Source organism: Pseudonaja textilis, chromosome 1, assembly GCF_049901715.1.
Source record: "Pseudonaja textilis isolate UNSWEBS1 chromosome 1, rPseTex1.2, whole genome shotgun sequence".
Taxonomy (NCBI): domain Eukaryota; kingdom Metazoa; phylum Chordata; class Lepidosauria; order Squamata; family Elapidae; genus Pseudonaja; species Pseudonaja textilis.
Window position 1 is genome coordinate 43,885,938 of NC_141990.1, and position 25,198 is coordinate 43,911,135.

At 39.6% G+C, this 25,198-nt stretch overlaps 1 protein-coding gene across 1 annotated transcript in view; it reads right to left on the reverse strand.

Annotated features, from left to right (window-relative positions):
• MTA3 (metastasis associated 1 family member 3) overlaps positions 1–24,771 on the reverse strand; it is a 128,919-nt gene extending 104,148 nt beyond the window's left edge. The window contains exons 1-2 of the mRNA XM_026695832.2: positions 24,472–24,771; positions 15,816–15,883 (exon numbers count right to left, since the gene is read on the reverse strand). Of these exons, the coding sequence (XP_026551617.1) occupies positions 15,816–15,883; positions 24,472–24,499 (96 nt within the window). The 5' untranslated portion in view covers positions 24,500–24,771. The remainder of the gene's footprint in view (positions 1–15,815; positions 15,884–24,471) is intronic.
• Positions 24,772–25,198: the final 427 nt, after the last annotated feature.

Consider the following 25,198-nt stretch of genomic DNA (forward strand, 5'->3'; position numbering starts at 1 on the left):
GTCCAATCTCTTCTTTAAAAGTTCTAGTGACGGAGTATTCACAAATTCTGAAGGGAAGCCTTCAACCTTAGACTCTGGTTTTGCTTTGAGATTAAAAACCTGTTTATGCCCAGTTGCCATTATACCCTGATACATTTTCTTGAGGAGTTTTGTTTATTTGTTGCTCTGTTGCCTATAACTCCTTTAAGAGGCTCCAAAAATATCTTTATTCCTGTATTTAATTGTTTGTGAGGGCAGGACCTGCTTCTTTGGAAGAACTGATAGAGAACAAGATTGAAATCATCCATCAAGGTACAACAGGTCAGAAAACCCAAGGATTTCAGGAACAGTACTTATTACTGGAGGGCATCATAGTAACAGAATTATCAAAGATTTCAGAGTTTCCGTCTACTCCATCTTATGCCAAACAGAATTAAGGCAGAGTTGTTTGGAACCTCTTTCTCATGCTATCTACTTTTCCAGGATTAAGATGCATACTTCTTCCTTAACAATCCATTCCTATCTTTATCAATAGGTCTACTCATTTTAAAGAGCCAGCTTGGTGTAGCAGTTAAAGACCCTGAGTTAGAAGGGTGAAATAATCAGTTCTTACACACACACACACATTTTATAGCATTGCCTCATGAAGAAGCTTCCAGTCTATTTTGATAAATAACATGAAGATGCTGTGCTTACCTGAAGTATAAAGCACTTCTTCCTAACCATTTTCAAAGCATGTATAGTCCTATTATTCTAGTTAGTTAGTTAGTTAGTTAGTTAGTTAGTTAGTTAGTTAGTTAGTTAGGTAGGTAGATAGATAGATAGATAGATAGATAGATAGATAGATAGATAGATAGATAGATAGATAGATAGATAGATAGATAGATAGAATATTTGGATCTTCAATATAAAATAATCCAATATAGTCCTTGTTTTCTGTTTACTATTTAAATAGATACAATACAAAATGAAGGAAGAAACCATAGTATTTTATTCTTAATCATATGCAGCACGATATTGTAATTGAGTTCTTTTTCCCCTGTGCGTGTGCACGCACACACACACCATTTTATTTTCAAGATTTTGTGAGGCAAAATAGGTTTAGCCAAGGATACCTAGTAACATTGTAATTTACTTGTTTCATAAAGTCTGCTAATCCTTCTAATCACACTTCATTCACCCTGAGGTGTGCCCAAAAAACAAAAACAAAAATGTTTTCAAACATGAAAAAACCTCAACAAGACTTGAAATGTTCCACATAGAAAAGTACTAGAAAAGCAATTCCAGTGATGCTTATCACTTTCGAAGTCCAACATGATATAGGGCCAGGAACCACTCTTCCCTGAGGGTATCTGCCTCTTTCACCACCAGTTAGGTACATTCCTGATCTCTGCCCTGAAATGTTGCCATCTAATAGATGTTAGAAGTGTACATTTTCTGTTGCAGCCTCTACTTTGTGGAATACCCTTCTCTTTAGAAGATAGTATTTGTAGCTCAGGGTTCAGATATGGGGTCCTTGGTGCTCTCTGAGGTTGGTAGTTTTCCTATAGACATTTCGCTAGCAAACTAAGTAACATCATCTGCACTGCAAAACATGTCTTGCAAGAAAATCACCAACCTCAGAGAATACCGAAGACCACACCCTTCTCCTTGAGATCTAGCAGACTTTGACTCTTTCAGCCTTTTGGACGGTTATATGTTGGAGAAACAAGGTTGTGATACCATGTTCTGAGTATTGCTTTTCTTATTTTTAATGACAGTTTGGCTTTGTGAGCCACCCAGAATTGTTGCTGACCATATGTCTTTTAAATAAATTAATAAATTAAACTTGGAACAAGCCTTTTGCTCATTCACTTTGCAGCACAGATCAACAAGATTTGGATTTGATAGCAGTTCACGAAGCCAGCTTTCAGAAAGATTGCTACAATGATCATCGTCAACCAATTAATTGGGTAACTTACCCCATCATATTATGTTAAAAATTACTATCAGAAAACACCTTCAGATTCTCAGTAAACAGAGTTTAATTTTTTAAAATATTTTTGGGGGGAGGTTTTCAGCCAATGTATTAAGCTAAACAAAGAAAGCAGACTGTCTCATCAACATTCTTTAGCCAGCAATTAACTCACAGAAGCCACCTAATTAAGCCAGTAGTCAATTAGCAGTAGACACAAATTTAATGTACTGTTTCCATTTCATTTGTGTTTGCTATTGTTTTGTCCTCAAATAATTTTAAACATATTTTTAAGCCAAGTGCTGTCTGCATGTTGCTTAATTATAACTCTTATAATCAGCTAATTGAACATGATCATGCAGTATGAGACCAAAGTCTGCATGTAAGCTTTGAATAGGGCAAAAATCATGGAAGCTCCCACTCATCCTGTCCCCACCCCCGGAGCTGACTCAGTGGAAGTTAACAGAATGAGGTATATCCACAGTTCACCAGAATGCAGTCTTGACATTTTAGATATACCATGGAATCTAAGCATCAACATGGCACAAGAGAATGTCTAAAGTGCATTTACAACCCAAAGTTCATCAAACAACCCAAGCCAACTTATGGACTTTGCAGTTTTAAATGCACTCTGCAATCTTAGCATCAGAACTGAAGAGCAACAGAAGGCTCATCTCAGAATTATCAACCTGCCCAAAACAACATTATACTGAAGTCTTTGCAAGTACAAACTCAACACATTAGCAATAAACGTGTGCAAACCACTGAACTATACAATCAATTTTATTGATTGCCAAGTGTAAAGGAAAGTGGGTCACAGGAATGGGGCTGAGAGTGGAAGAAAGGTTGCAAAGAAGTGGTAGCAGCTAAATCCCACTTCAGTTTAGGTGATGCTATGATTAGTCCATGGCCATTTTGCATACATTAGCTGGGCTACAGAGTCTTTATTCATTGTGAGCATTATGGATGGTGCTGCAGGAACCAGAAATACATCCAGTTAAACCACTTTTTTTTCTTAAATTTTATTTGGGTTTTCACAAAAAAAATACATATAAAACATCTTTTTTTGAAAATAGCATGGTCCCAGGTTACACTTCTTCATACAGACACAAACTCAATTTCATGCTCACTTTTACGTTCTATTCCATATTTTATTACTGTTTTACATTTTCTACATAGTTTTTCTCCTCTTAATTTTCTCAATTTTAATTATCTCATATCAATTCAAATCATTATATTTATACTTTTGTCTGTCCTGTTTCAATTTCATATTTTCTTTTCTCATTAAACAAATTTTCTCCTGTAGTTACTAATTGGAGTATGACACCTTTATATCTTTTAATTTTATCCATTCAACTCTTAATTTAAACTTCAATATATGCCTTGAAGTTGTAACATTCAATATAATACATAACTTCCAATCGAATTCTGCTTGGTACATTCTTAAAATACACACTATATTCTTAAAAAGTGATTATAAATATATGTAATTAAAACACTCATTCCATTCCAATTCAATTCTATCATTAATATTCATTAAAGTCTTAACATCTTTAACATTACTTTTCAATTAAATATCATACTTCCTTGGGAACATAAGCTTTCCGTAATAATTTTTTTTCCCTATTTCTTCCTCCTTATATTTTATAAAACATTAAATAATTAAAATGTTCCTGTTCCTTTCCTAATTCAATTCTCTCATTCATTTTATTTCATTTATTTATTAACAAACATTTCACTGGGTTACAATAACTATTTTATCCATCAGTTTAATCATACATTGTTTCATATTTTCTAAAATTATTTCTATTTCTAATATAACAATACTATCTTATGTACCTTTGCAGAATCCCTTTTTCAATTAAATTTTCACCCATTATCTCTACATAGGCCGTTTCTCCTTGTTTCTGTCCTTTATAACTTCTTTTCCTTTCCTTCTTCCCTCTCTTCTTCTCCCTCCCCGTTTTACCCCCTTCTCTCTCTCTCTATTTCTCTCTTCTGTATTCCCCTTTTCTGTTGCTTTCCAGTATTATACTTATTTTTTTAATTATTTTTCTTTTCTTTGGTTGTTTTTTAAGTCTTAAATTCTCCATTCTCTTGCCCCCCTTTCCTTTTTTTTCCCCACATAAAATTACTTGTTCATTAAAGATTCTTTGTCCCAGTCTTCTTGTTCTGCAGGCATTTCTTGTTGTTTCTCATAGTTTGAGATCTCCATTTCTAAGAATTGAAATACGAAGCCAAAAGAACCCTCTCCCTTCTTGTGCATCTTTTGTACTTTTTAAGTTCCATTTTCAGTTCATCTAAAAGTAGTGCCATTTTTAAACACTTTTAAACAACCACCTGATTGATTTTAGTCATTGAAATGCAATAACCAAAAATCCAGAGATCACCAAATAATCCAAATACCAAGCTGTTTCTTCATGCTTCTTTTTTCCACTTTCTCTTCCTGGGGTTCTACTATTTTGTAGCCAAATTTGAGTTAAAATGTATCTTTTAGAAGTCTTGTTGAGATTTTACTGTAAATTCGTTTTAATTCCAGGCAGTCTCCTCCCTTTTTTCCAGATCCTGCCCTTTCATTCTTTTTCTCTCCTTTCCTGCTTTTAAAAGGTTTTAAGTATCCAGAAATCTTTATTATCCCTTTGACATTTTATTTTCAGCTTAAATGCCTATTGATGTCAAAGTGGATTTTTTTTTCCAATTTCTTATTTAGATCTCTTAGCTGTCCATATAGGGAAAAGGAGAGAAGAAAAAAAACCAAATCCTTTCCCTTTTCTCTCTCCTTTGCTGCTTCAAAATCTTCTTTGGGAACAATGTTACTTTTTTTTTAGTTTAAATTCCAGGGTACCTTAGTTGTTGCTTTTGCAGTTTAACCTGGTCAACCAAAACTTTCTCTTTTTATCTTCCTCCTGCACATTATTTTCCGGTTGAGTTCTTCTTTGAGTTGGCCATTTCTGACCACCGCTGCAACCGCCTTCAGGAAAGGGAGTAATGGCCAGCTGAGGAGGAGAGATGCGGCTCTCCTCAACCCTGCTGGCAGTCTTCACCTCCTCTACAGGGTGGCTTAGCCCCGAAACCAGCCGGCTCTGGTCGCTCCAGCGGCGAGCACGGATCAAAACCATGCACGATCGTGGTTTCAGTCTGTCCGCGAAGAGGCTCAAACCAGAAGTCTCAGTTAAACCACATTTAAAGCATTTCAGAAGTCATGAGATGTCAATGAACCATGAACCATTATAATTTGCTTAGGTGACTTAGTGCCTGAGAAGATTCAAATATCTAATGAACAGCACCCTTAATATCTGTTCACATCTGAGTAGATGGCAGGTGGCTGCCAATTGTCTAGAGAACAAAGTTTTCTTTCAGCGCTAACCCAGAAAATGTAGAAGACAGAGATTCATCTTTAGGAAAATGGTTTGCTCCAAAAAAATTAATCTCCAATTGTGACTTTGTCATTTCATCATGTTCCTGCCATGAAGAATATCTTCAAATGCTAAGCAAGAAATTTGCTAGGCATCCTTAGCACTGCCTGCCCAATCGAGGAGTGAGTCCACCTTCCTTGGCCCACCATTATTGGTCAACTGATGAACTGCATCTGTTTTTACTCCGGCAGTGAGCTAAGCTTGCTAACTTCAAAAGGAGAGTGGCATGCTTGGGTCCAACAGAAAGGAACCTAGGACAAAAATGGGACCCTAGCTGCTACTGGTGGCAAAGCCTGATTCCCTGTTCATCATACATGGATTTCAGCAGTCACAAAATTCTAATGTCAGGATTCGCTGTCCTTAACTTCCAACTTCCCCTGAAATTCATTTCCTCATAATTTATAAAAAGCATCCAAGGATAGAATTTGACTTGTTACCGCTATTCCTCCTCCTCCATCACTCCCACCAAACCTAAAATGAAAGGAATGAGATGACATGGCGGGAGTGACCTTCTTTGGGTGGAAGAATTGGGCTCTGTTTCAATCTCTTCCACCAAAATGGCAAGCCACTAGTGACATAAGTAAAATAAGTCTGTTTCTTCACAGAGGTTCCTCTCCACCCCTCTTAATCTGCCTTCTTTCTTTCCCAATGACTGCTCTACCACCATAGGCTTCTGAAGGAATGTCAAGTGATATTGTGAGTTATGACATCATTGTATAAATGGCACAAAATACATCAAAACACAACTGATGGCAATTACATAATCTGCGCCATTTGCACGATGCCATGAGACAGATAAATTACTCCAGTAACTACTGGTATACTGGAATCTTTAGAATACAATTTTTTATTGGCCACACGAGATTGAACACACAAGGAATTTCTCTTCAGTGCATAAGCTCTGTGTACATAAAAACTAAGTGATAAATATGATCATAGTTGTCATAAAAATACATTAATCATACATAAAGCATAAGATACAACACTTAGTGATAATCATGGGATACTAAATACGCAATCAACATAAATCATACTAGGAAACTAAATAAAAACAATATAAATCGTAAAGATACAAGCAACAAAGTTGCTTCAGCCATAAGCAGAAAAGGAAAAAGGTAATAGGAAAGAATAATAGTAATACAGCCTTACTAAATAGTTTGACAGTGTTGTGGGAGTTAGTTGTTTAGCAGAGTGACAGCATAGGGGAAAAAATCTGTCCTTTGTCTAGTTGTTCTGCTGCGCAATGCCCTATAGCATCGTTTTGAGGGTAGAAGTTGAAACAATTTATATCCAGGGTGTGATCGGTCTGAAGATATTTTCACAGCCCTCTTTTTGACTCGTGCAGTGTACAGGTCCTCGACTGAAGGCAGGTTGGTAGTAAAAAAAATTCTGCAGTTCTAATTATCTGTTGAAGTCTGGTCTGTCTTGTTTGGTTGCAGAGCCAAACCAGACAATTATAGAGATGCAGATGACAGACTCAATAATTCCTCTGTAGAACTGTGTCAGCGGTTCCTTGGGCAGTCTGAGCTTTCTGAATTGGCACAGAAAGAACATTCTTTGTTGTGCTTTTTTGATGACTTTTTTGATGTTAGGTGTCCATTTTAAGTCTTGAAATATTATAGAACCTAGAAACTTGAAGCTCTCTACTGTTGATACTGTGTTGTCTAGTATTTTAAGAGATGGTAGTATAGGAGGGTTTCTCTTAAAATCTACCATCATTTCTACGATTTTGAGTGTGTTTAATTCAAGATTGTTCCAGTTCCACCACAAGGCTAGTTTTCAACCTCCCGTCTGTATGCAGATTCATCGTTGTATCAAATGGGCGTTGGTGTGATTACCTGAGGACGCCCTTTCTATCTACGCTGCAAGTGAGTCCAGGAATAGGTATGGGTTAAAGTCCTCCTTCTGATGTAATCAAGCCGAGTCTGCCACTATAAAAACGCCAGCCCCTGGCTGGCCCGCCCATCTTTTAGGCGAAGATACTTGACAGATGGAACGTGTCTCTGGAAGATAAAGACGAAATTAACATACTCCCTTCCCCAACCATCATGGCCAGATGTACAGGGTGGACTTTTTTGCAGCATAGATAGAAAAAGCATTCTCAGGTAATTATATCAACGCCCATTCTCATCGACACTGCAATGAGAGTCCAGGAATGGGATATACCAAAGTCTACATGTCCACGGGAGGGCCCACGGCTGGTCAGTCACTCCGACTGTGGAACCAACCTGCTGAAGTACCCTCTGTCCAAACGATGCCTGGGCTGAAGCAAAGGAGTCCAGGCGGTAGTGCCGTATAAACGGCAACAGTGAAGTCCAGGTAGCCGCTCTGCAAATCTCCTCCAGTGATGCTTGAGTCGCCCAGGTGGCAGATGTAGCCGCACACCTCGTGGAGTGGGCCGTAATATGTCTAGGAACTGGCACAGACTATACAAGCTCTAATCTACCTAACAACAGTCACTGAAGTCACCTTGTTCCCCAAGGTAGAGGGCTGAAACAACAAACATGGCTTTAGTTTTTCGAAAAACCACTGTCTGCTTGATATAAATTCGGAGTACCCACCTCACATCCAGCGTGTGCCATCTGTGTTCCAGTTCATGTTGTGGTCTGGGACAGAAGTCTGGAAGCACAACATCTTGAGACTGGTGAAACCACGAGTTTATCTTGGGGACAAACGTGGGGTCTAACCTAAGAACTACCCTGTTCTGATGGAAAAGACACAGGTCTTGTCGTGGAGAAAATGTTGCTAATATGGACACTCTCCTGGCCAAGGTAATGGCCACTAAAAAGATTACTTTGAGGGACAACATGTGGAGAGACACAGACCCGAGGGGTTCAAAGGGAGGCCTCATGAGAGTCTGTAAAACCTGTAAATCCCAAGAAGGAAACCCATGAACAACAGGAGGTCAGAGGTTAGATACTCCCTTAAAAACCTACGCACCAAAGGGTGGTGGGATAAGGATTCATATGTGTCCCAGGAAATCACAGAGGAAAGAGCCGCGACCTGGCAGCAAAGCATGTTAGGGGCCAGGCCTTTATCCAAGCCATCTTGTAAAAACCTGAGCATCTCCGCCACAGAAGCTGAAGAGGGATCTATAGCCAAAGCATGTACCAGGTACAGAAAGTCCTCCAAGTTGCATCGTAGATGCGAGTTGTAGACAGTTTCCGGGAAGGTTGGATGGTGTCAATCACCCTTTCTGGAAAATTGGAAGCCCTCATAGATTGCCGCTCAAACGCCAAGCGGTTAAATTGAACCACTGAGGGTTCGGGTGTAATAATGCCCCCTGATGTAGGGAGATCCTGGCAGCAGGGATCCTCCACAGAGGGGCCACTGACAGGTTCACCAGGTCCATGAACCAGGATCTCCCAGCACAATGGGGTGCCAGTAGAATGAGCTCTGCCTTCTCCTCCAACAATTTCCAAATAACCTCCAGAATGATGGGAAGTGGGGGAAAGGCATAGAGAAGAGCTGGAGGCCAGGCACTCTGAAGGGCATTGGTACCCTCTGCCCCCTTGGCTGGAAACCTGGTGAAGAACCTGTGCATTCTGAGGGGAGGCAAAGAGATCTACAGTCAGGAGACCGAATCGATGAGACAAGTTCAGAAAGGGAGTGAGGGAGTCTCCACTCTGCTTGGTCGACCGCAGATTGACTCAACCAGTCGGCTTGGACATTGTCGACCCCCAAGATATGGTCCGCTTTGATTGAAAAAAGGTGTCTCTCCACCCACCTCCCTAGGCACTCTGCCTCCTTCACCAGGGCCCTGGACCTGGTACCCCCCTGCCTGCTGACATGGGCCTTTTTAAGTCATATTGTCGGTCATGACCAACACATGTTGACCTATCAACCTGTTCCGAAAGTGTTTCAGGGCTAGGAAGATAGCTGTGAGATCCAACCAGTTGATGGGGCATGCCCTTCCTGCTAGAGACCAACACCCCTGGACTATTTCTTCCTCCAGATGGGCTCCCCAACCATGAAGACTGGCATCTGTGGTGAGACATATCCTGTCTGGCTCTTTGAAGGGGAGACCTTTCTCTAGGGCCTGGGACTGCCACCATGTGAGGGACCATATGACCGGGGAAGGAACTTGAACTTTCATAACCAAATGGCTTGTTCCTACCCTTTGAAATGGGAGCAAGAACCATTGGAATTCTCTGGAATGAAGATGAGCCCACAGGACAATCCCCATGCAGGAGATCCTCTTTTCCAAGGTTTGGGACAGTAGAGACAATGGAACAGTGGGCAGCCACCGAATCTGGAGGATGCAGCTGCAAAGGCTCTCCCTTTGATCCGGGAAGAGGAACATCTCGCAGAGTGATGTGTCTATAATCACCTCAAGGTGGAGCAACCTGGATGTTGGGGAAAGGTGACTTTTCCTGATGTTGATTGAAAACCCGTGGTCTCGTAGAGTCTGCGATGTGATGTGAAGGTCTCGATGGGCCAAGTGGAGCAACTGCGACAGGATGAGAATGTCATCCAGGTAGCATAGGACCTTCACTGGAATGGTGCGAAGCAAAGCTGCCAAGGCTGCCAAGACCTTCGTGAAGACCCATGAAGCCAATGAGAGACCAAAGGGTTGAGCCTGGTACTAGTAATGGGCGTTCTGATAACAAAAATGTAGAAACTGGAGGTGATGGGGCCAAATAAGGATATGGAGGTAAGCCTCTGTGAGGTCTATAGAGGAGAGGAGGTCGCCCTCTCGAACGCTCTCAAGGATAGAATGCAAAGTCTGCATCTTAAACCGCCTGTATGGGATATATTTGTTTAATAATTTCAGATCCAATATAGCTTGCCACCCTCCAGATGCCTTTGGAATCACGAAGAGGTGAGAATAGAAGCCTTGCCCTCGTTGATCCTCAGGAACCGGTTGAATAGCTTGTATGTCAACAAGAAGTTGGATCGCCGATTCCATAAGAGCCGGTCTAGAGCTGTCCCTTGATGTGGGGCAGCGGACAAACCATTGTGGAGGTGGGGAGAGAAACTCCAGTTGGAGGCCGTACCTCACCGTCTCACAAACCCAGGCGTCAGATGTAGATTCCTCCCATCTGGAGGTGAAGAAAGCCAAATGGCCTTCCGATGGGGGGGAGATGCATTCACTTCGAGTGTCTAAACGAATGACCTCCTCCCCCTCAAAAGGACCGTTTGCCAGAGGCTTGTTGCTGCCTGCCAAAACTGTCAGGCTGCTGTTCCTGATGAACAGGGAAGGACCTCTGGAGAATCGAGGGCTGGTATCGGATCTGAAGGACGAGGGGCAATAGTTAAGGCCCAGAACAATACTTGGACTTCTTCCCTGCCAAGGAGAGAACCTTCCTCTTGTCCTTGGTTTCCGTCAAATAAGGGACAAGGGCGTTGCCAAACAGCTTCTCACCTGCACATGGAGCCGATGCCAACTTCCATTTTCGGCAAGAGTTGGACTGCCAGTTGCGCAGCCAAAGCAGTCATCTGGCCATCACAGAAGAAGCCATGGCCCTGGAAGCGAATTTGGCCAAGTTCAGGGTGGTGTCTGCTGTAAACACTGCTGCTGTGATTATTTTGTTGATGTCCTGGTGTGCCCTGAATTTGGTGGCCGGAAGCCTTTCCTGAAGCTGGTGGAGCCAGCACAAAGAGGATCTCATAAAAAACGAGGCTGCTGTGGATGTTCTAATCGCCCAAGCTGCAGCCTGGTGTGTGCGTTTGAGTTTGCTCGGATCGCCTGTCCTCTGCTTTCAGCACATCCTCTGGTTCGGTGGGGGTACCAGAGGAGAATGAAGCCACCACTGGAGCATCTACCGACGGCACAACAGGGCATTGGCCAGGGACATTCTACATTGTAGAATTGTCTGTCATGAGCAGACGGGCGAGGTCCCGCCCCTGCAGAGTGCATTGTTCCTTTACTAAATCAAGAAAGAGAAAGGGGAAGGGGAGAACCTCCACCTGCACCACTGGCTTGGAAAACCAGGAATTGGAGTGGGCAGAAATGGATGTTTGTGGTTCAGGGGCCACCTCCTCAGGAGTGAGTTGCGCAGTGACCAAGGCCTTGTGTAACATGGGCTTGAATAATGAAGATTTAAACACTCCCGCAACAGGAGGCTGATCAACTCTGAGGTCCTCCTCCTCAGACATATTGGGATCTATAAGCTCCCCTTCCTCTACTTCCGAGTGACCAGAATGGCTATGGTCAGAGGATCTGGAATAAGTATCCTCCTCTTCCTCCCTCCACTCCGAGTGGGTGGGCTGAGAGGAGAAGCGATGTCTAGGCACACCCTTTTGATACTGGGGGATCCCTTATGGAAACCCATGGGTTACCAAGGCTGGGTCCCCTCCTTGAGGATGAAGGAAATCTTTGTATCCTTCTGCTAGGCCCTGTCTAATAGCTACTGTGACCACTTCCCTGAGATCTTCAGGCCTGTTCTCCTCCGAGCACATGCCCGCAGCAGTGGGGGTGTATGTTGCTTCAGGCCTAGGCCTGAATCCACCCTGAACCCCTTGACCACCCAGGAAGGAAGGGCCAGGTCCCCATGTAGCCTGTGTAAAGGAAGGCCCTGACCAGCTTAAATGCTGGGAAATTTGTTCTTCCTCCACTCTCTCAGGGGAACCATGCTATCATGTGACTGGAAGCAGATTCCCCTCCCTTAGAAGGAAGCTCAGGGCTAATATGCACCTCCCCAGAGTGAGCAACTTGATTGATCTGGCCTTGCATTTGTGCTAACCTTTTCTCAAACTGTTTTTCAAGAGCAATATGCCTTCTCCTCTCAGCCCTATGCTCAGCTTTTGAAGACTTTCGGGGAGCTAGGGCTTTGGCTTTGATCTTTGCAGCAACTTCTCTGTTGGTAGAAGGAGCTCTCTGTTTTTTCCTCTTTCTTGAAGGGGCTAGTGCCTCTTGGGGATGTTCCAATTTTTTGGTAGTAGGCTGGGGCACTTCCCTTTCCATATTGCAAACAGCACAGACCAAGGGTTCTGTGAGCTTCCCCTGTGAGGTGCTGCTGAATGCAATGAGCCAAGCAAGTTAAAAACTGTGAGGCCCTGAGAAAGCGTTTCCCCAAACAAAATAGCCGCCAGTCGATTCAAAATGGCCACCAGCCACGTGGAGGAACTTCGGAATGGCTTCGTTATCTCCTTCACTCAATAGGCTCTTACCAGGCCCCGAGTGATCAAATTGCAGCTGAGAAGCGGTAGAATGAAGCTCCAAAGCCAGCCGTGGAGCGGTTTGGGTGGCAGCTGCAGCGGTGATCTGTGTGATCGCTGGAGCTGCGTGGAAGGCTTTTAAGAAGGCTCCCTGGGTCTGCAGCCCTTCGTGAGGCAGCGCCGAAGCCTCGATGCTGCAGGAGAACGGATCCCCGATCTCTTTGCAGCAACTCCTATGCTGGTATTTTACTTTTCAAACTTTCTCTCAGCTCTGTTAAAGCAATCCTTCCAGAGACTAACTCTTAGACAAGAAGCTGAGCCAAAAGATGGGCGGGCCAGCCAGGGGCTGGCATTTTTATAGTGGCAGACTCAGTTTGATGACATCAGATGGAGGACCTTAACTCATTCCTATTCCTGGACTCTCGTAGCAGCATTGATGAGAATGAGACCAATCATTATTGTAACATCTGCAAACTTCAATACGTTAACAGAGCGATCTATTGAGATACAGTCATTGCTATAAAGAGAGAAGTGAAGAGACCACACAGCCCGGGGGAGGGAGGTGGGGCTGTGCTAATTGTACAGATATCTGATGTGATTTTTGCCTAGCTTTAGCTGCTGTTTCCTATCTGTTAGAAAGCTTATGATCCATGTGGTCAGGCACAGCTAGCTGATTTAGTTTAGTTAGAAGAATATCTGGAATGATGGTATTGAATGCTGAGTTGAAGTCTATGAAGAGTACCCTTGCATAGGTCTTTGGAGATTCAAGATGTTGTAGATGTAGTGCAGAGCCATATTAGCAGCAGCATCTGCTGATCTATTTGCTCAGTAGGCAAGATGTAAGGAGTCTAACAGTGGTGATGGTTTTCAGGACCTCTCTCTTTCTCTGAGATTTTTAAAGAACTTCCCCATGGCAAGCCTCAATGCAAAATTCCAACTACAACACTTGTTCAAACAATCTAACCTCAAATGTCTGAGTTTTGTTCAGTGTTATTTGACACTGTATTTGAAAAGTGCAAAATGCTTTGTATATTCCTGTGACTGGAAAAAGTTTCAAACATTTTAAGTTCAAGACAGAAAGTCCAAATCCCATTCTTTCATTGCTTTTAACAGTAACTCAAAATCTATCCATTGGTACAATTAATGTAATCATAAGACCAATATGTCTTTATATTTGCAAACAACATACAACTGTGCAGTTTGTCTGACTTATGAATTTGATTTACAAAGGATGTTTAAAATTACATTATCTTAATCAAATATTTTCTGTGTTAGAGAAATTAATTAAATCACTATGTGTTACTATCTCTGGTTGAAATGCCCATTTGATTATTTATCTTGGCCAAATGTTTTTGAGGAAATTGAAAAATATTTGTATCCATATTTTCCAGTTCCTATAAATTATTGTATTTCTATACATTAATTATATAAACTATACATTAATTCAATTGTGTCTGCATCCTGTCATATTTAAAGTACAAAAGACAAACACATTTTTTAATCAATGGTATTTTATCATGTAGGAAATATTATTGGCTGCAAATTCATACAGAAGTAATTATTTTTGACAAAATCATTAGTTAAAGAGTTTCATGCAAGCCCATTCCCTTTAATTTGCAACAGATAGAAACTTTATTTTGTTCACTGACCATTAAAAACATATTCAGTAAAACAAAGGAAAATTAACTACTAACATTAGTGATTACAGGCAACCATTTGTGGATGAAGCTTACACATGATATATCAAAAGTTTCTTATTTTTAGAAAGACAGACATATCCAAATAATATAAATAAAAATTACTGGAGTGCTCTGGAAAGTTAAAAGTAAAAGGCATAATCAACTAGTGGGGAATGTCACTATAATGTCACTTTGTTCTTACGTACGTACCACCAGAGTTACAGAGGCAGTCTCAAGTTTCACAAGAGATTTTCCAAAACATGTGGGGAAAACATTAAATCAAGCTAAAGTTTCCCTGAATTTGGGGATTGTAATCTGATGTAACTATAAAGTTGACACTGGAAGTAAAATTTAACAATTACGTTATAAGAGAAAGCAGCAAGTCCTGTTTGGCCTTCTATGTCTAAGCTCTTTTGCCTTAACTGATCTAGCTTGATATGAAGGTCACATCACTGGAAATTTGGGATAACTGCTTCCCAAGAAAAATTGAAGTTGTCTACCAATATTAGTCAATTCACCTGGATTGTGGTATAATATTAGCCAGTAAGTAAAGATATTTATCCAGAAACTAGATTCAGGTTTACTCCTGAAAGTGCTTCTTTGAAAGTGCTGAAGGACACTTCTCAAAAATTTTGTTTGAATTCTTTCTAAGACAATCTTACTGTTATATACTCCTAACTCAGCCTCTTATAGCAGTTGTGTTCAGACTCTGGCTGCAAACAGTTTTAATTGTAACAGATTGTGCTCTTCTGACAAAATAAGTTTCAATAGCTGACGCAGATCTCTGTGCATTAAGAGATACTTAATCCAGGTGGGCAATTCTGCTTCCTAAGGTTTGAGAAACTATCCCAAAATGTTTTATTTAAAAATCTTAACCTCCTCAATTGACTGCCCCTCTGAGTTTCACCATCTCTATTTAAGGCTTTTGGAGAAAATGAGAATCTTGATCTTAGAATAATTTATTATTAATTTCACCTCAGTACTATATTGCGTATGTGACAAACTTTAAAGCCAGTGGAACTCAGTAACAGAATTACTGCATTCTGGTCCCGATGACTGTCATAATTCAAGGACTACATGTAGTTTTAAGAGTTATTCTACACCAGTGGGTGTGGTTTTTCCAGACATTACCAATGAGTAAAACTCGGATCAGTTTTGGTTACAGCAGCAATCATTTTCCTTGAACTACTTTGTGATCTTGGTGATTGATTTCCCTTTTTCCTTGCCTTAATTTGCCCCAACACCTCTTATCATGATTACTGTCTTTCACTGGTTCTCACACCTTAATTCTGCAACTAGATTTCATTTGGAACAACTTTCTAGCTTGCCTACACCATAGCAGTCACAAGTTTATGTACAATAGAGTTAATAATATTCTCCATATTATTTAATATTCCTTATCTGATTTATATCTTATATATTTACAACTATAAACTATACAATAAATATATAAGCAGAAAATAATTCATAAAATATAGTTAAAATTATAAATAGGAAAAAAGTCCTGAAGTATTTCTCTTAAAAAGTGATAGCAGAAAAGACATTCCTTAATTCTTTGCTAGACAGGATGATCAAACACAATACATTTTGTAAGGAAATCCGTTCTTAGTTTGAAAGCAACCTAAGAAGACACCGTCTCTCAAACAGTAAGCTAGTTTATTTTTGAAATTCCTAAACATAATATACCTTGTTAAGTTCTTCTATTCGCCTGATAAGATATGGATTGCTTGAAGAATTTTCAAAATAAACATAATCTGTAAAAAAAAGAGAAATAAATTTGAAGTTCCTCAAAAAAGCAGCCTTACAACAAAATAAAAAAACAGATGATCCATGATAAAGTTCAAGCACTTATTTCTACAATGAAAACATGGAGTCTTATTTTATTTCAAAAAAATTATAGTTTATAAATAAATTATCTTCTTATCTCCCAGGCCTAACCAAGGAAAATGGCAATTTCTAACCAACTTATAAAGTTAGAGGTTCATAAAAAAATAGATAGCACAAAATTGACTTTCATGTTAATATCTCTAATATATTAGCCTTCCAAAACATAGATTCTTCAGTAGTGTTTCAAACATTAGTACAATAAATTTTCACTGTAGGATAAACCATTATTTAACCATTTATTGGAAGAAGAGCTATCTGCTAAAGGAAAATAGTTTATCAAATGCATCTGAGATTTTATGCATGTATATATGCATAAAACAGGAGTGCAATGTTTTACTGACATATATTTTACACATGTGTAAAATGCCAAGTAATATTTTATGCATGGACAAAAGTATACACTCTGTCCACTGCTTGCATCTGAAATTTATTAAAACAAAACATGTTAAATTAAGGGTTAATTGTATACTCACTCTTTTAAAATCCAAACTATTGTTGCTTAAGAAATCTTTCTTTACATCAATGTGAATTATGCAGGGCTTTATTTTTATAATTAAGTATATGTTTGCAAGAGCTTCAGAAACCATTGCGTTTTGGATCAAGAGTGTAGCTTTTCAATCCATAATATGGTGGATAATTAATCCAATCCAATAATAAGGCTTTTTTTCTGAGTAACATATACTATAAAGAACCACAGAGTTGAAAAGTATCTTGGAGACAATCCATTCTACCTCAATAATATACGTGCAAGAATCTTGTGATTATAAGATAGTTGATAAATGCCTCTCTAGTCCCTGCTTTAATAATTACTTCCTTAAATAAATATAGCAAAGGAGAACCACCCAATCCAGTCAGTTCTATTATCGATTATCCTTGGAAAGATTCTATCAAAATTTTGTCAAAATCTGCTTCTTTTCAATTTCACAATTGATTTGTTTTTCTATAGCAAAAGATAGTAATTTTCTTCTATCCTTTATATGTCAAGATTAAGAATTTAAAGGCCAATTTTATGTACCCCTCCCCCCTTTAATCTTCAAATTAAATTTTAGGGCTGGACAGTGCTTAAATTCAAAAGAAATGAGATACGGTACTTTGAAGTGAGGAACACATCACTTCTCTACAGCTCCTTAAAATAGCTCTGCTACAGCTGGCATTTATTAGTCTTGAAGAAAAAGTTTAAAGAAGCAAAGTAACAATAAGGAAGATGTTAAGAAATCTTGTGATCCTTTATGAGAGTTACTCTCATGAAAGGAGAATTCATAATCTATGTCAGAGTATCCCCAGCCAGGAATTCTTAGAAGTTTTGTTCTATAACCCTCTCAGACTGTACAAGGGTTGTAGATCAATTGTAAATTTCAATCCAATTTATATGAAAAAAATCACTAACTTTGGGAAATTGAAATAATGATAGTTTCTAGGGAAAGTTCTATGGGACTATTTCTAATAGGTTTGGAAGCGAAAAGAAATTTGTAGGCCACTATGTAGTTGTCTATCCAGACTAATCAATAAAAGTTAATCATTAATGTGCAATGCACCTTTAAAAGCTTAAGAAAATCAGGACGCATTTCAATTTCAAACATACTTGCTCACAAATAAGTTCCCAAAACTTCAAGGGAATTTTCTTTGTATGGAACTACATCCACAATATATTAGTAAAAAAAAAAAACCTGCAGCACTGTACCCATGATGCCAATGCATCCAATCAAGTTCTCTGGAACAAAATGCCTTTCTTTCAATGTACAATTAAATTTTTGTTCAGTATGAACATTATTGTACTAATAAATTTTCAAGTTGCAAATTGTTGCCAATACAACAAACCTGTCTGAACATGAAGGAGGGAAAGTAAGTTGGGAGAAGGAAACAAAGGGTCCAGAACTTCCAGAACAACAAATATGGATGTAGTAGGCCAGAAACTAACCCGACAACTCTTTTCCACCCTACGGTTTTTATGTTGTGTTTTTTAATGTTGTAAGATGCCCAGAATCACCTATGAGTTGGGCAGCCATATAAATACATTTAATAAATAGAAGAGGCATGCCATTCATATGGAATATGGGACTGCCTCTTCTAAGATATTAATAGTCATTTGCAGTTCTTTACCAAACATTTGTATGTTAATTAATCATGCAGTAGTTGATGAAAATATAGGGAGGGAGGGATGAAGGGAGGGAGGAAGGAAGGAAAGAAGGCCAACATGGATTTGACTGTGAAGCCAAGCTGATATCTGAATGATTATCGTCATTTTTCACGTCTACCAATTCTGCATTTTCAGGAGAGCTTTAAAGTACACTTTATGATACAGCTGTTTCTTAGGATGGCACTACAAGACATCCTGATCTTCAACATGCCTACAAATTTTTGGCACCAACTACGTTTATACTCACTTATTTTTATTTAATCTTAAGATAGTGGGAATCTAGAATGTTAGATATGTTACCGAGTATACTGAGTATATACATAGATATACACAGCATTTTTCACGTTATTGTATTCCCTACAGACCGCAGGGACAGTAATATAAATAAAACAGCGGTTAACTACAGTCCAATTCCGTTAACTGCGTCCAACTACCATAAAAATCACAGCCGAGTGTATGAGTAGTATATCCTGAGAAGGTACTTAGTGTAGTGTGTAGCAACCTCATCATTTTGCCTTTTGGTGTATATAGTTTTTTAATTTCATTTCATTTATCAGTTTGTATGCTATCACAATCAACAATATAATTCTAGGTGGTTACTGGGTGAAATATCATAACATGGATTCAATATTCCAAATATGCCCACAAATGTAGGAAAGACTCCTGTTCCACATGTTCTCTTAAGTACAATGTCCTTACTTGCTAGTAAGTGGCACAAAGGGTTACAATTATAATTTCACTTCATTTCTTAAATGGCATCCCTTTGATGATATAGCCAATGTGAAAAACAAAGTGAGAGCATGCAAAACACTTCATTTAGAAAAGTTGTATACATGAAGTTTGAAGACATGTCTAATTCTGAATATGAATCCACTACTTTACGTATTTTGGAGATTTCAATTCATTTCAGAGCTATTCCAAACTCTAGATAAAATGCTGAGAATTCCACTACACATTCAAAGTAACAGTTCCATTTTATGAAATTTCACACACAAAATGTCTTGAAATGATTTGTACATCCCCATTAAACAGCAGGGAACTGCATATTGGACCAGTTAAACAACACACTTTTACAAATAGAAAGCAAGAGAACATTTTTGGGCACCAATATAGGCTACAAGCTAATATGCATTGTTCAAAATTTGGCCAGGTAATGATTCTAATTCCTTGTTCCAACTGACGCTACAAAAGGTACAATTATTCAATTGCCCAAAGCAATAACCTAACAGCAAGTATTAAGTAGCCATACTACCTCCTCCTTTCCATTCTCCCACACCTTAAAGAAGCTTGAGGCATGATTGCAGGTCTCCTTGTACATCAAAAGATAAAAAGTAAAAAGCTCATTAAGATGAAAAACAAAAGCATTTATTTTCCAGGATTGAGAAAAATCTTACAACATCCTTCTCACAGCTTTCAGGAGAAAGCAAAATAGTACACTGGTTTCCTGTATTAAGAGAAGGCAACAAAATACTTGTATTTCATGTGGATATGTATAAATTTGACTTTGCTTCAGTCCATTCTAAACTGAATTCAGTTAGAATTCAGGAAAGAAGGAATTATTAAAAGCCACCTAATTCATCTAAAACTAAGATAAGGCGAAGTTAAATTGAACATATTATTCTACAGTAACAAACTCAGTTTTTTGACATTCTGAAATAAGGGCACTTATTGCTATACAAAATATCTTGTAACTGCACATCTTTTCACCAAAGCCTTTTTGATCCAAGCTGAAATTCTAAGCTAATGTAAATTATGTAATGTAAATATATAAAAAATTAAGTCCTGAACTTAATTAATTTTTACCATCAATACTAAAACTTTTACTTCCAAATCCTTTCTTCTGATTTTCATAAAGCAGGGCATTATTTCCATTAGGAAACAATCAAACATTCAATCATTTCTGCTATTAGATGTAATACAGTCTGATTAAAAGACTGTACTAGAACATATAAATGAATTTTATGAAGATGTGCAGAAATACAACATATAAAAAGAAAGAATGCTGGCATTTTGGGCAGAGGTCAGAGTAAAATATTAAATTAATACTCAGTGGTATTAGAAATAAATTAATACTCAGTGGATAAAGTGATGATGAGCAAAACACAGTATCTGGTGAAACATGCTTGGTTTTATTAGAAAGTTGTTGAAAAGAACCAGAGCAACAGCAGAGGAAGTGTTAATAAACTGAGCAAATACTAAACCATGTGCATGGACACTTAGCAACATGCCAAACACTTCAGAGATATATTAATTGCCCACAACATAATCTCCATATGTGTGAACTGTTCAATCACAAAACTGTATCACCTTGGAAGGTGGGGTGAAAAAACACACTTAAAACTATGGTTGGGAGGATCATATTATCATACATTGTACTACAGCTAGTAAAATTTCCCTGAGGAATTAAAATAACAATGAAACTTTCCTATATACAACAAATATTTTTATTTATTTATAAAATCTATATTACAAGTTTTGTAAACAAAAAAAATGACTGGGCAGCCTATAGAGTCCATCAAGTCAAAAAAGGAGAATTAGGGGAGAGGAGAAAAAACCCTGGTCAAAGAAAACTGGTGAATATAAGTTAAATTGTTACACTTTTCTTTTGTTTCTCTATGTTACACATCTCTAGCTTCAAATGCAATTATGAACTATTCTGAAGTTCTCATTGATGGTTAAGATAGACACTGGAAATTTAGCATATTTATTTGGTGTAATTTTATACCTTCCAGAATTTTAGATTACAATTCCTACAATCTTTTTTGTCACTGGTCATATAGGCAAGAACAGATTGAAATTGTAACACATCTGGAGAATATTTGAAGTTAATGACTCACCCCCCCTTTTTTTTTCATCTCAGCTGTACATTTCAAATGCTGTTCCACAACAGGTAAAAGGCAATTGTCAGATTAGTGTGTTTATTGGCTCCATGATGTTATAAGGAAAGCCAATCAGCATGTTATTCCAATAAATTTTACTAAAAGCAAGAAGAACCTGTTGGTCTTGAGCTAGTCTGCATATAACCATAAAAGGAGTGCAGTAATCCCATGTCAGACTCATCACCAAAGCGTGACACACCTCTGGCCAGATTTGGCATCATGGATGCTTGTGCTGCTACTTCTTTTCTTTTTAATTTTGGGAACAAATATGTCTAATTGCCATGAACAGCAGAATGTGCTAAATATGTGCTTGAGATGAAATACCAGAAATTGTACTGGAGATTCCTTAATGAAACATTTAAATGGATGGGGGGAGGGGTGTCATCAAAAGTACCCATAGCATTCCCCCACACGGAAGAGTCACAGACTGAAGGGTCTCAGACCATATGGCAGTGTTGCTAAATTCTGGTACTTTTGTCCTGATCCTTAATATGTGTCTTGAGTAAGAAAACAGGAATCCCTGACTACTGGATCTACAAGGTTGTTTTCTCCAACCCCAGATTCAAGAATCAAAATATAGCTTTTCTGTACATTCTATTTTCTGCACATTCCATTGCTTTTTTCCTCAACAGATGGTTCTTTCATTCACTTCTTCTACATTATTGCCTTTGTTCCAATCTACTACTACTTTCTAGCATCATTGAGAATGTAGCTATGGCCTGGACAGATGGATCTATTTCTCTTTGCCTTGTAGGTGAAGATGGATGGCATGTTTCTCTCAACAGACTTTTTTTTTTAGTAAACAAACCAAACATACAGCACATACAGCAAGACTGTATGTATGACCAGAAAAGAGCCACCTTTCCTTTTTTGCATTAGAAATATTAGGGCGAGGGACATTTCTTTCAATTTTTTAATTTATATTGTCCCAATTTGTTCATATAGCTATGTAACTCATTCTCCAGCTAATACTTACAAGAACTTGGGTTTATATTATAGTCATAAAATGTAACACTTCTCCACACAATTGCAAAACAGCTATGATCAGAAAAGGCCTTCTCATGATACATATTATTTCATACATTATTTCATATTCAAGTTTTCATTTCCATGGAGGAAATATCTGCTGGGTTTAGGGACCAAAAAGAATGTCTTTAGACAGAGTGGCAATAATAATCTAATAAACCATTAGAATAAATCATACACATCTAACTAGAATAAGGACCAGGTTTACCATCTCCTAAAGCCAACATTACTTCAGTGTAACTTTACTCCAATTCTTGACATCTTCACTGAAGAACATACCAGTAAGAAATTAACAACTTTCATTTTTGACCAACCAAAACAGCAGGTGAAAAGGTATGTTTCAAGTAAAAAAAGGAATAAAGGAAACAAATAAGTAAAACTTGTATTACTCAAATGACCTCTAAGAAAATACACAAACAGTCCATAAACTCTCCATCTTAGGAGATGGTAGGCACTGAGACCCATTAGTATGTTCCATTAGTATATAGAATATATCTGCTGCAGAAGTATTTCAGGATCAGAATAGCTATGAAAAAGGCCCTGAAACAGTACAGAGAAATTCTGAATGTATCGTTTTGAAAATCCAGACCATCTTTGTTAGGGCAAAATGGTATTAGAAATGGCATGGAGAGCCCATAGGAAGAAAGATCTGTACAATCTTTCTAAGAGGAAACGCATTTATTAGCAAAAATAATCTGAACTAATGACTCACTCCAGAAACTTTGATTTATCCATTTAAGGCAGCTGATTCTTAAATAAGCTGCTATAGAAAGGTATTCTACTTCAAGGTGAAGAACAGCATCTGGACTAGAGTTAGGCACTCACAGTAAGATTTTGATTCTTGATTGGATGGCTTCAAGTTGTAATAGATCAGATAAGGGAAAGAAAACATTTTTCTTCCTAGTATTTTTCCCAAAAAGGATTTTTCCACAAGGTCTGCTTTTTTCAGGTCAACTGATGATTGATCCATTGGTTCGTCCATTGCAACAGGCAATCTTACAGTGAGATGACCAGCCAATAAATTTAATAAAGTAAAAAATAAAATTAACCAACCAATTTGCTTGATGAGGCTGATGTGGGCTGAGAGAAAGCGACTAACCTGAAGTCACCCAGCTGGTTTCAAGCGAGATCTGAATTATTTCTATGGCAGCTCGCAAGTATGATTGCTTAGTAGCCTTTTAAATTATTATTTTTTACAACTCACACACCAATGGATGTTTAGAAGTTCATCCTATTTCCAACTACAGCATACTAGACATTAGCCAGAAGCTACAGAGAAGCATTTTGTCACACTTATCTTCCATGGAGTCTATCTCAGCTTCTGGATAGCAGATTTCATAGAATAATCATGCCCTGTATGAAAGAGCTAAAAACTAGTGTCACTTAGTGAATGGTAGATAGTTGTTTTTTTAAAGAATTCCACTGTGTTGATAACTTTTATAAGCCATTTCTTCAGCTGTTGCTGATGGATGTTCTTGTTAGAATTTTAATGCTAATGCCCTCTATTTATTTATAAAATAAAATGTATTGGCCACCCACCTTACCACAGGGCAACTATTTGTTAGCATGCTTGTTTTATATATTTATTATATTTATATCCTGACTTTCCTTATATCCAGGAGTTCAAGACAGCACACTAGTTATTCCTTTTCCCTCCAATTTTATGCAGCAGCCTGGGGCGAAAGGATAAGGAACAGTCCAAAATAACTTCACATTTTTTGTAGTTGAATGGAGTCTACCTAGCACTATTAGGCCAACGCTTAAGCGGCTTCATCGTTCTGGAAGAATGGGACCGACAAGCAAATCGACGCGCAAAGGGGATGCCATCCCAAGCACGCTTGCAAGAGAACACTGGGCCCTGCTGCATTATCGCCCTTCAACGACAGAAGGTTACCCACTGGGGAAGGCCGCCTGCCCGTTTGCAGAGCGTTTCTTCGCGGCTGAGGACGCCTCGGAGTCCCCACGCTTGAGGGAGGGAGGGAAAGGTTTCCAAACCGAAGCTCACTTAGGATGCTCGGGGTTCCCTTCCCGCCTCCGCCCCCCCCCCCCCAAACATTAGCTCAGCGAGTGCAATCCCCGGGCGGAGGGGGTCCTTTGGGCTTCGCGCCTTCCCCCTTCATCACCACCATCACCTCCTCGGCACGGTGGGTGACGGCCTCTCTCGCCTGGTTTTCTCGTTGGAAGGAACCACGGGGCTCGTTCTCCCGGGTGTGTGGGGGGAGGAGAGAGAAGAAGGCGGGTGTTGGGCTAAGCTCGGCTTCCAACCTGCACGCTCCTCTCCTCCTTCCTGTCCCCCTTCCCCCAAATATCTCCGTCCCTTCGCGCCCTCCACCGACCGCGGCTCGGAACCAGGGCCCTTCTGGCGAATGCAAACCAGTGGCGGGGGCGCGTCCGCCGAGGACCCCCCACATACCTCCCACTCGGTACATATTAGCCGCCATGTCTGCGCCCTCCTTGTTCTGCCGCTGCTGCCGCCGCCGCCGCCGCCGGGCTGGGGAAGGGGAGGAGCGTTGAGTAGCTCTCGCTGCTGTTGCTACTTTTTACGCCACTCGCCCCCGGGCAAATCAGGGTGCCGGGCGGCTCTGCAGCTTTTCTGGCCAACCCGCTTGGGGGGGAGGGGATCCGAATAAAGCGCAGGAGTCGAAGGGTTAAAACAAAGCGGCCGGGCCTGCCTCGCTGGGCAGAGAGAGAGAGAGAGCTGGTTGTTGGATGTGGGCGAACGTCGTCGTCGTCGTCGTCATCGTCGGGAGAGGAAGGGTTAAAAGCTTGCCCCAGTGGGTCTGTGCTCGGGAAAGAGAGAGAGAAGGGGAGGAAGCACTTCTGGGCATCATAGGGTCGGGGGTGTATAAGAGTCTCTTCCTGGGGGCGTTTTTGTGTGCACAAGCAAGCACAGGCAAGTCAGGGCTTGACCTGCTTAGAAAGCGTGCTCACAGGTACCTTCTGCATCGGCAGGGGTGTCGGTATACGAAAAATGGAACTTAAGAAGCAAAAGGAGTTTGAGAAAGAGCACTATAAACCTAGAAGAGCTTTGGGGTTGCAAAGTCGGCCATAGATCCACGTTGGCTATCAATCGTCCTACTCTAAAGTTTACGTTTTTATTGTTTTTCTCTATTCCGTGCTACTGTTGCACATAGGAGAGA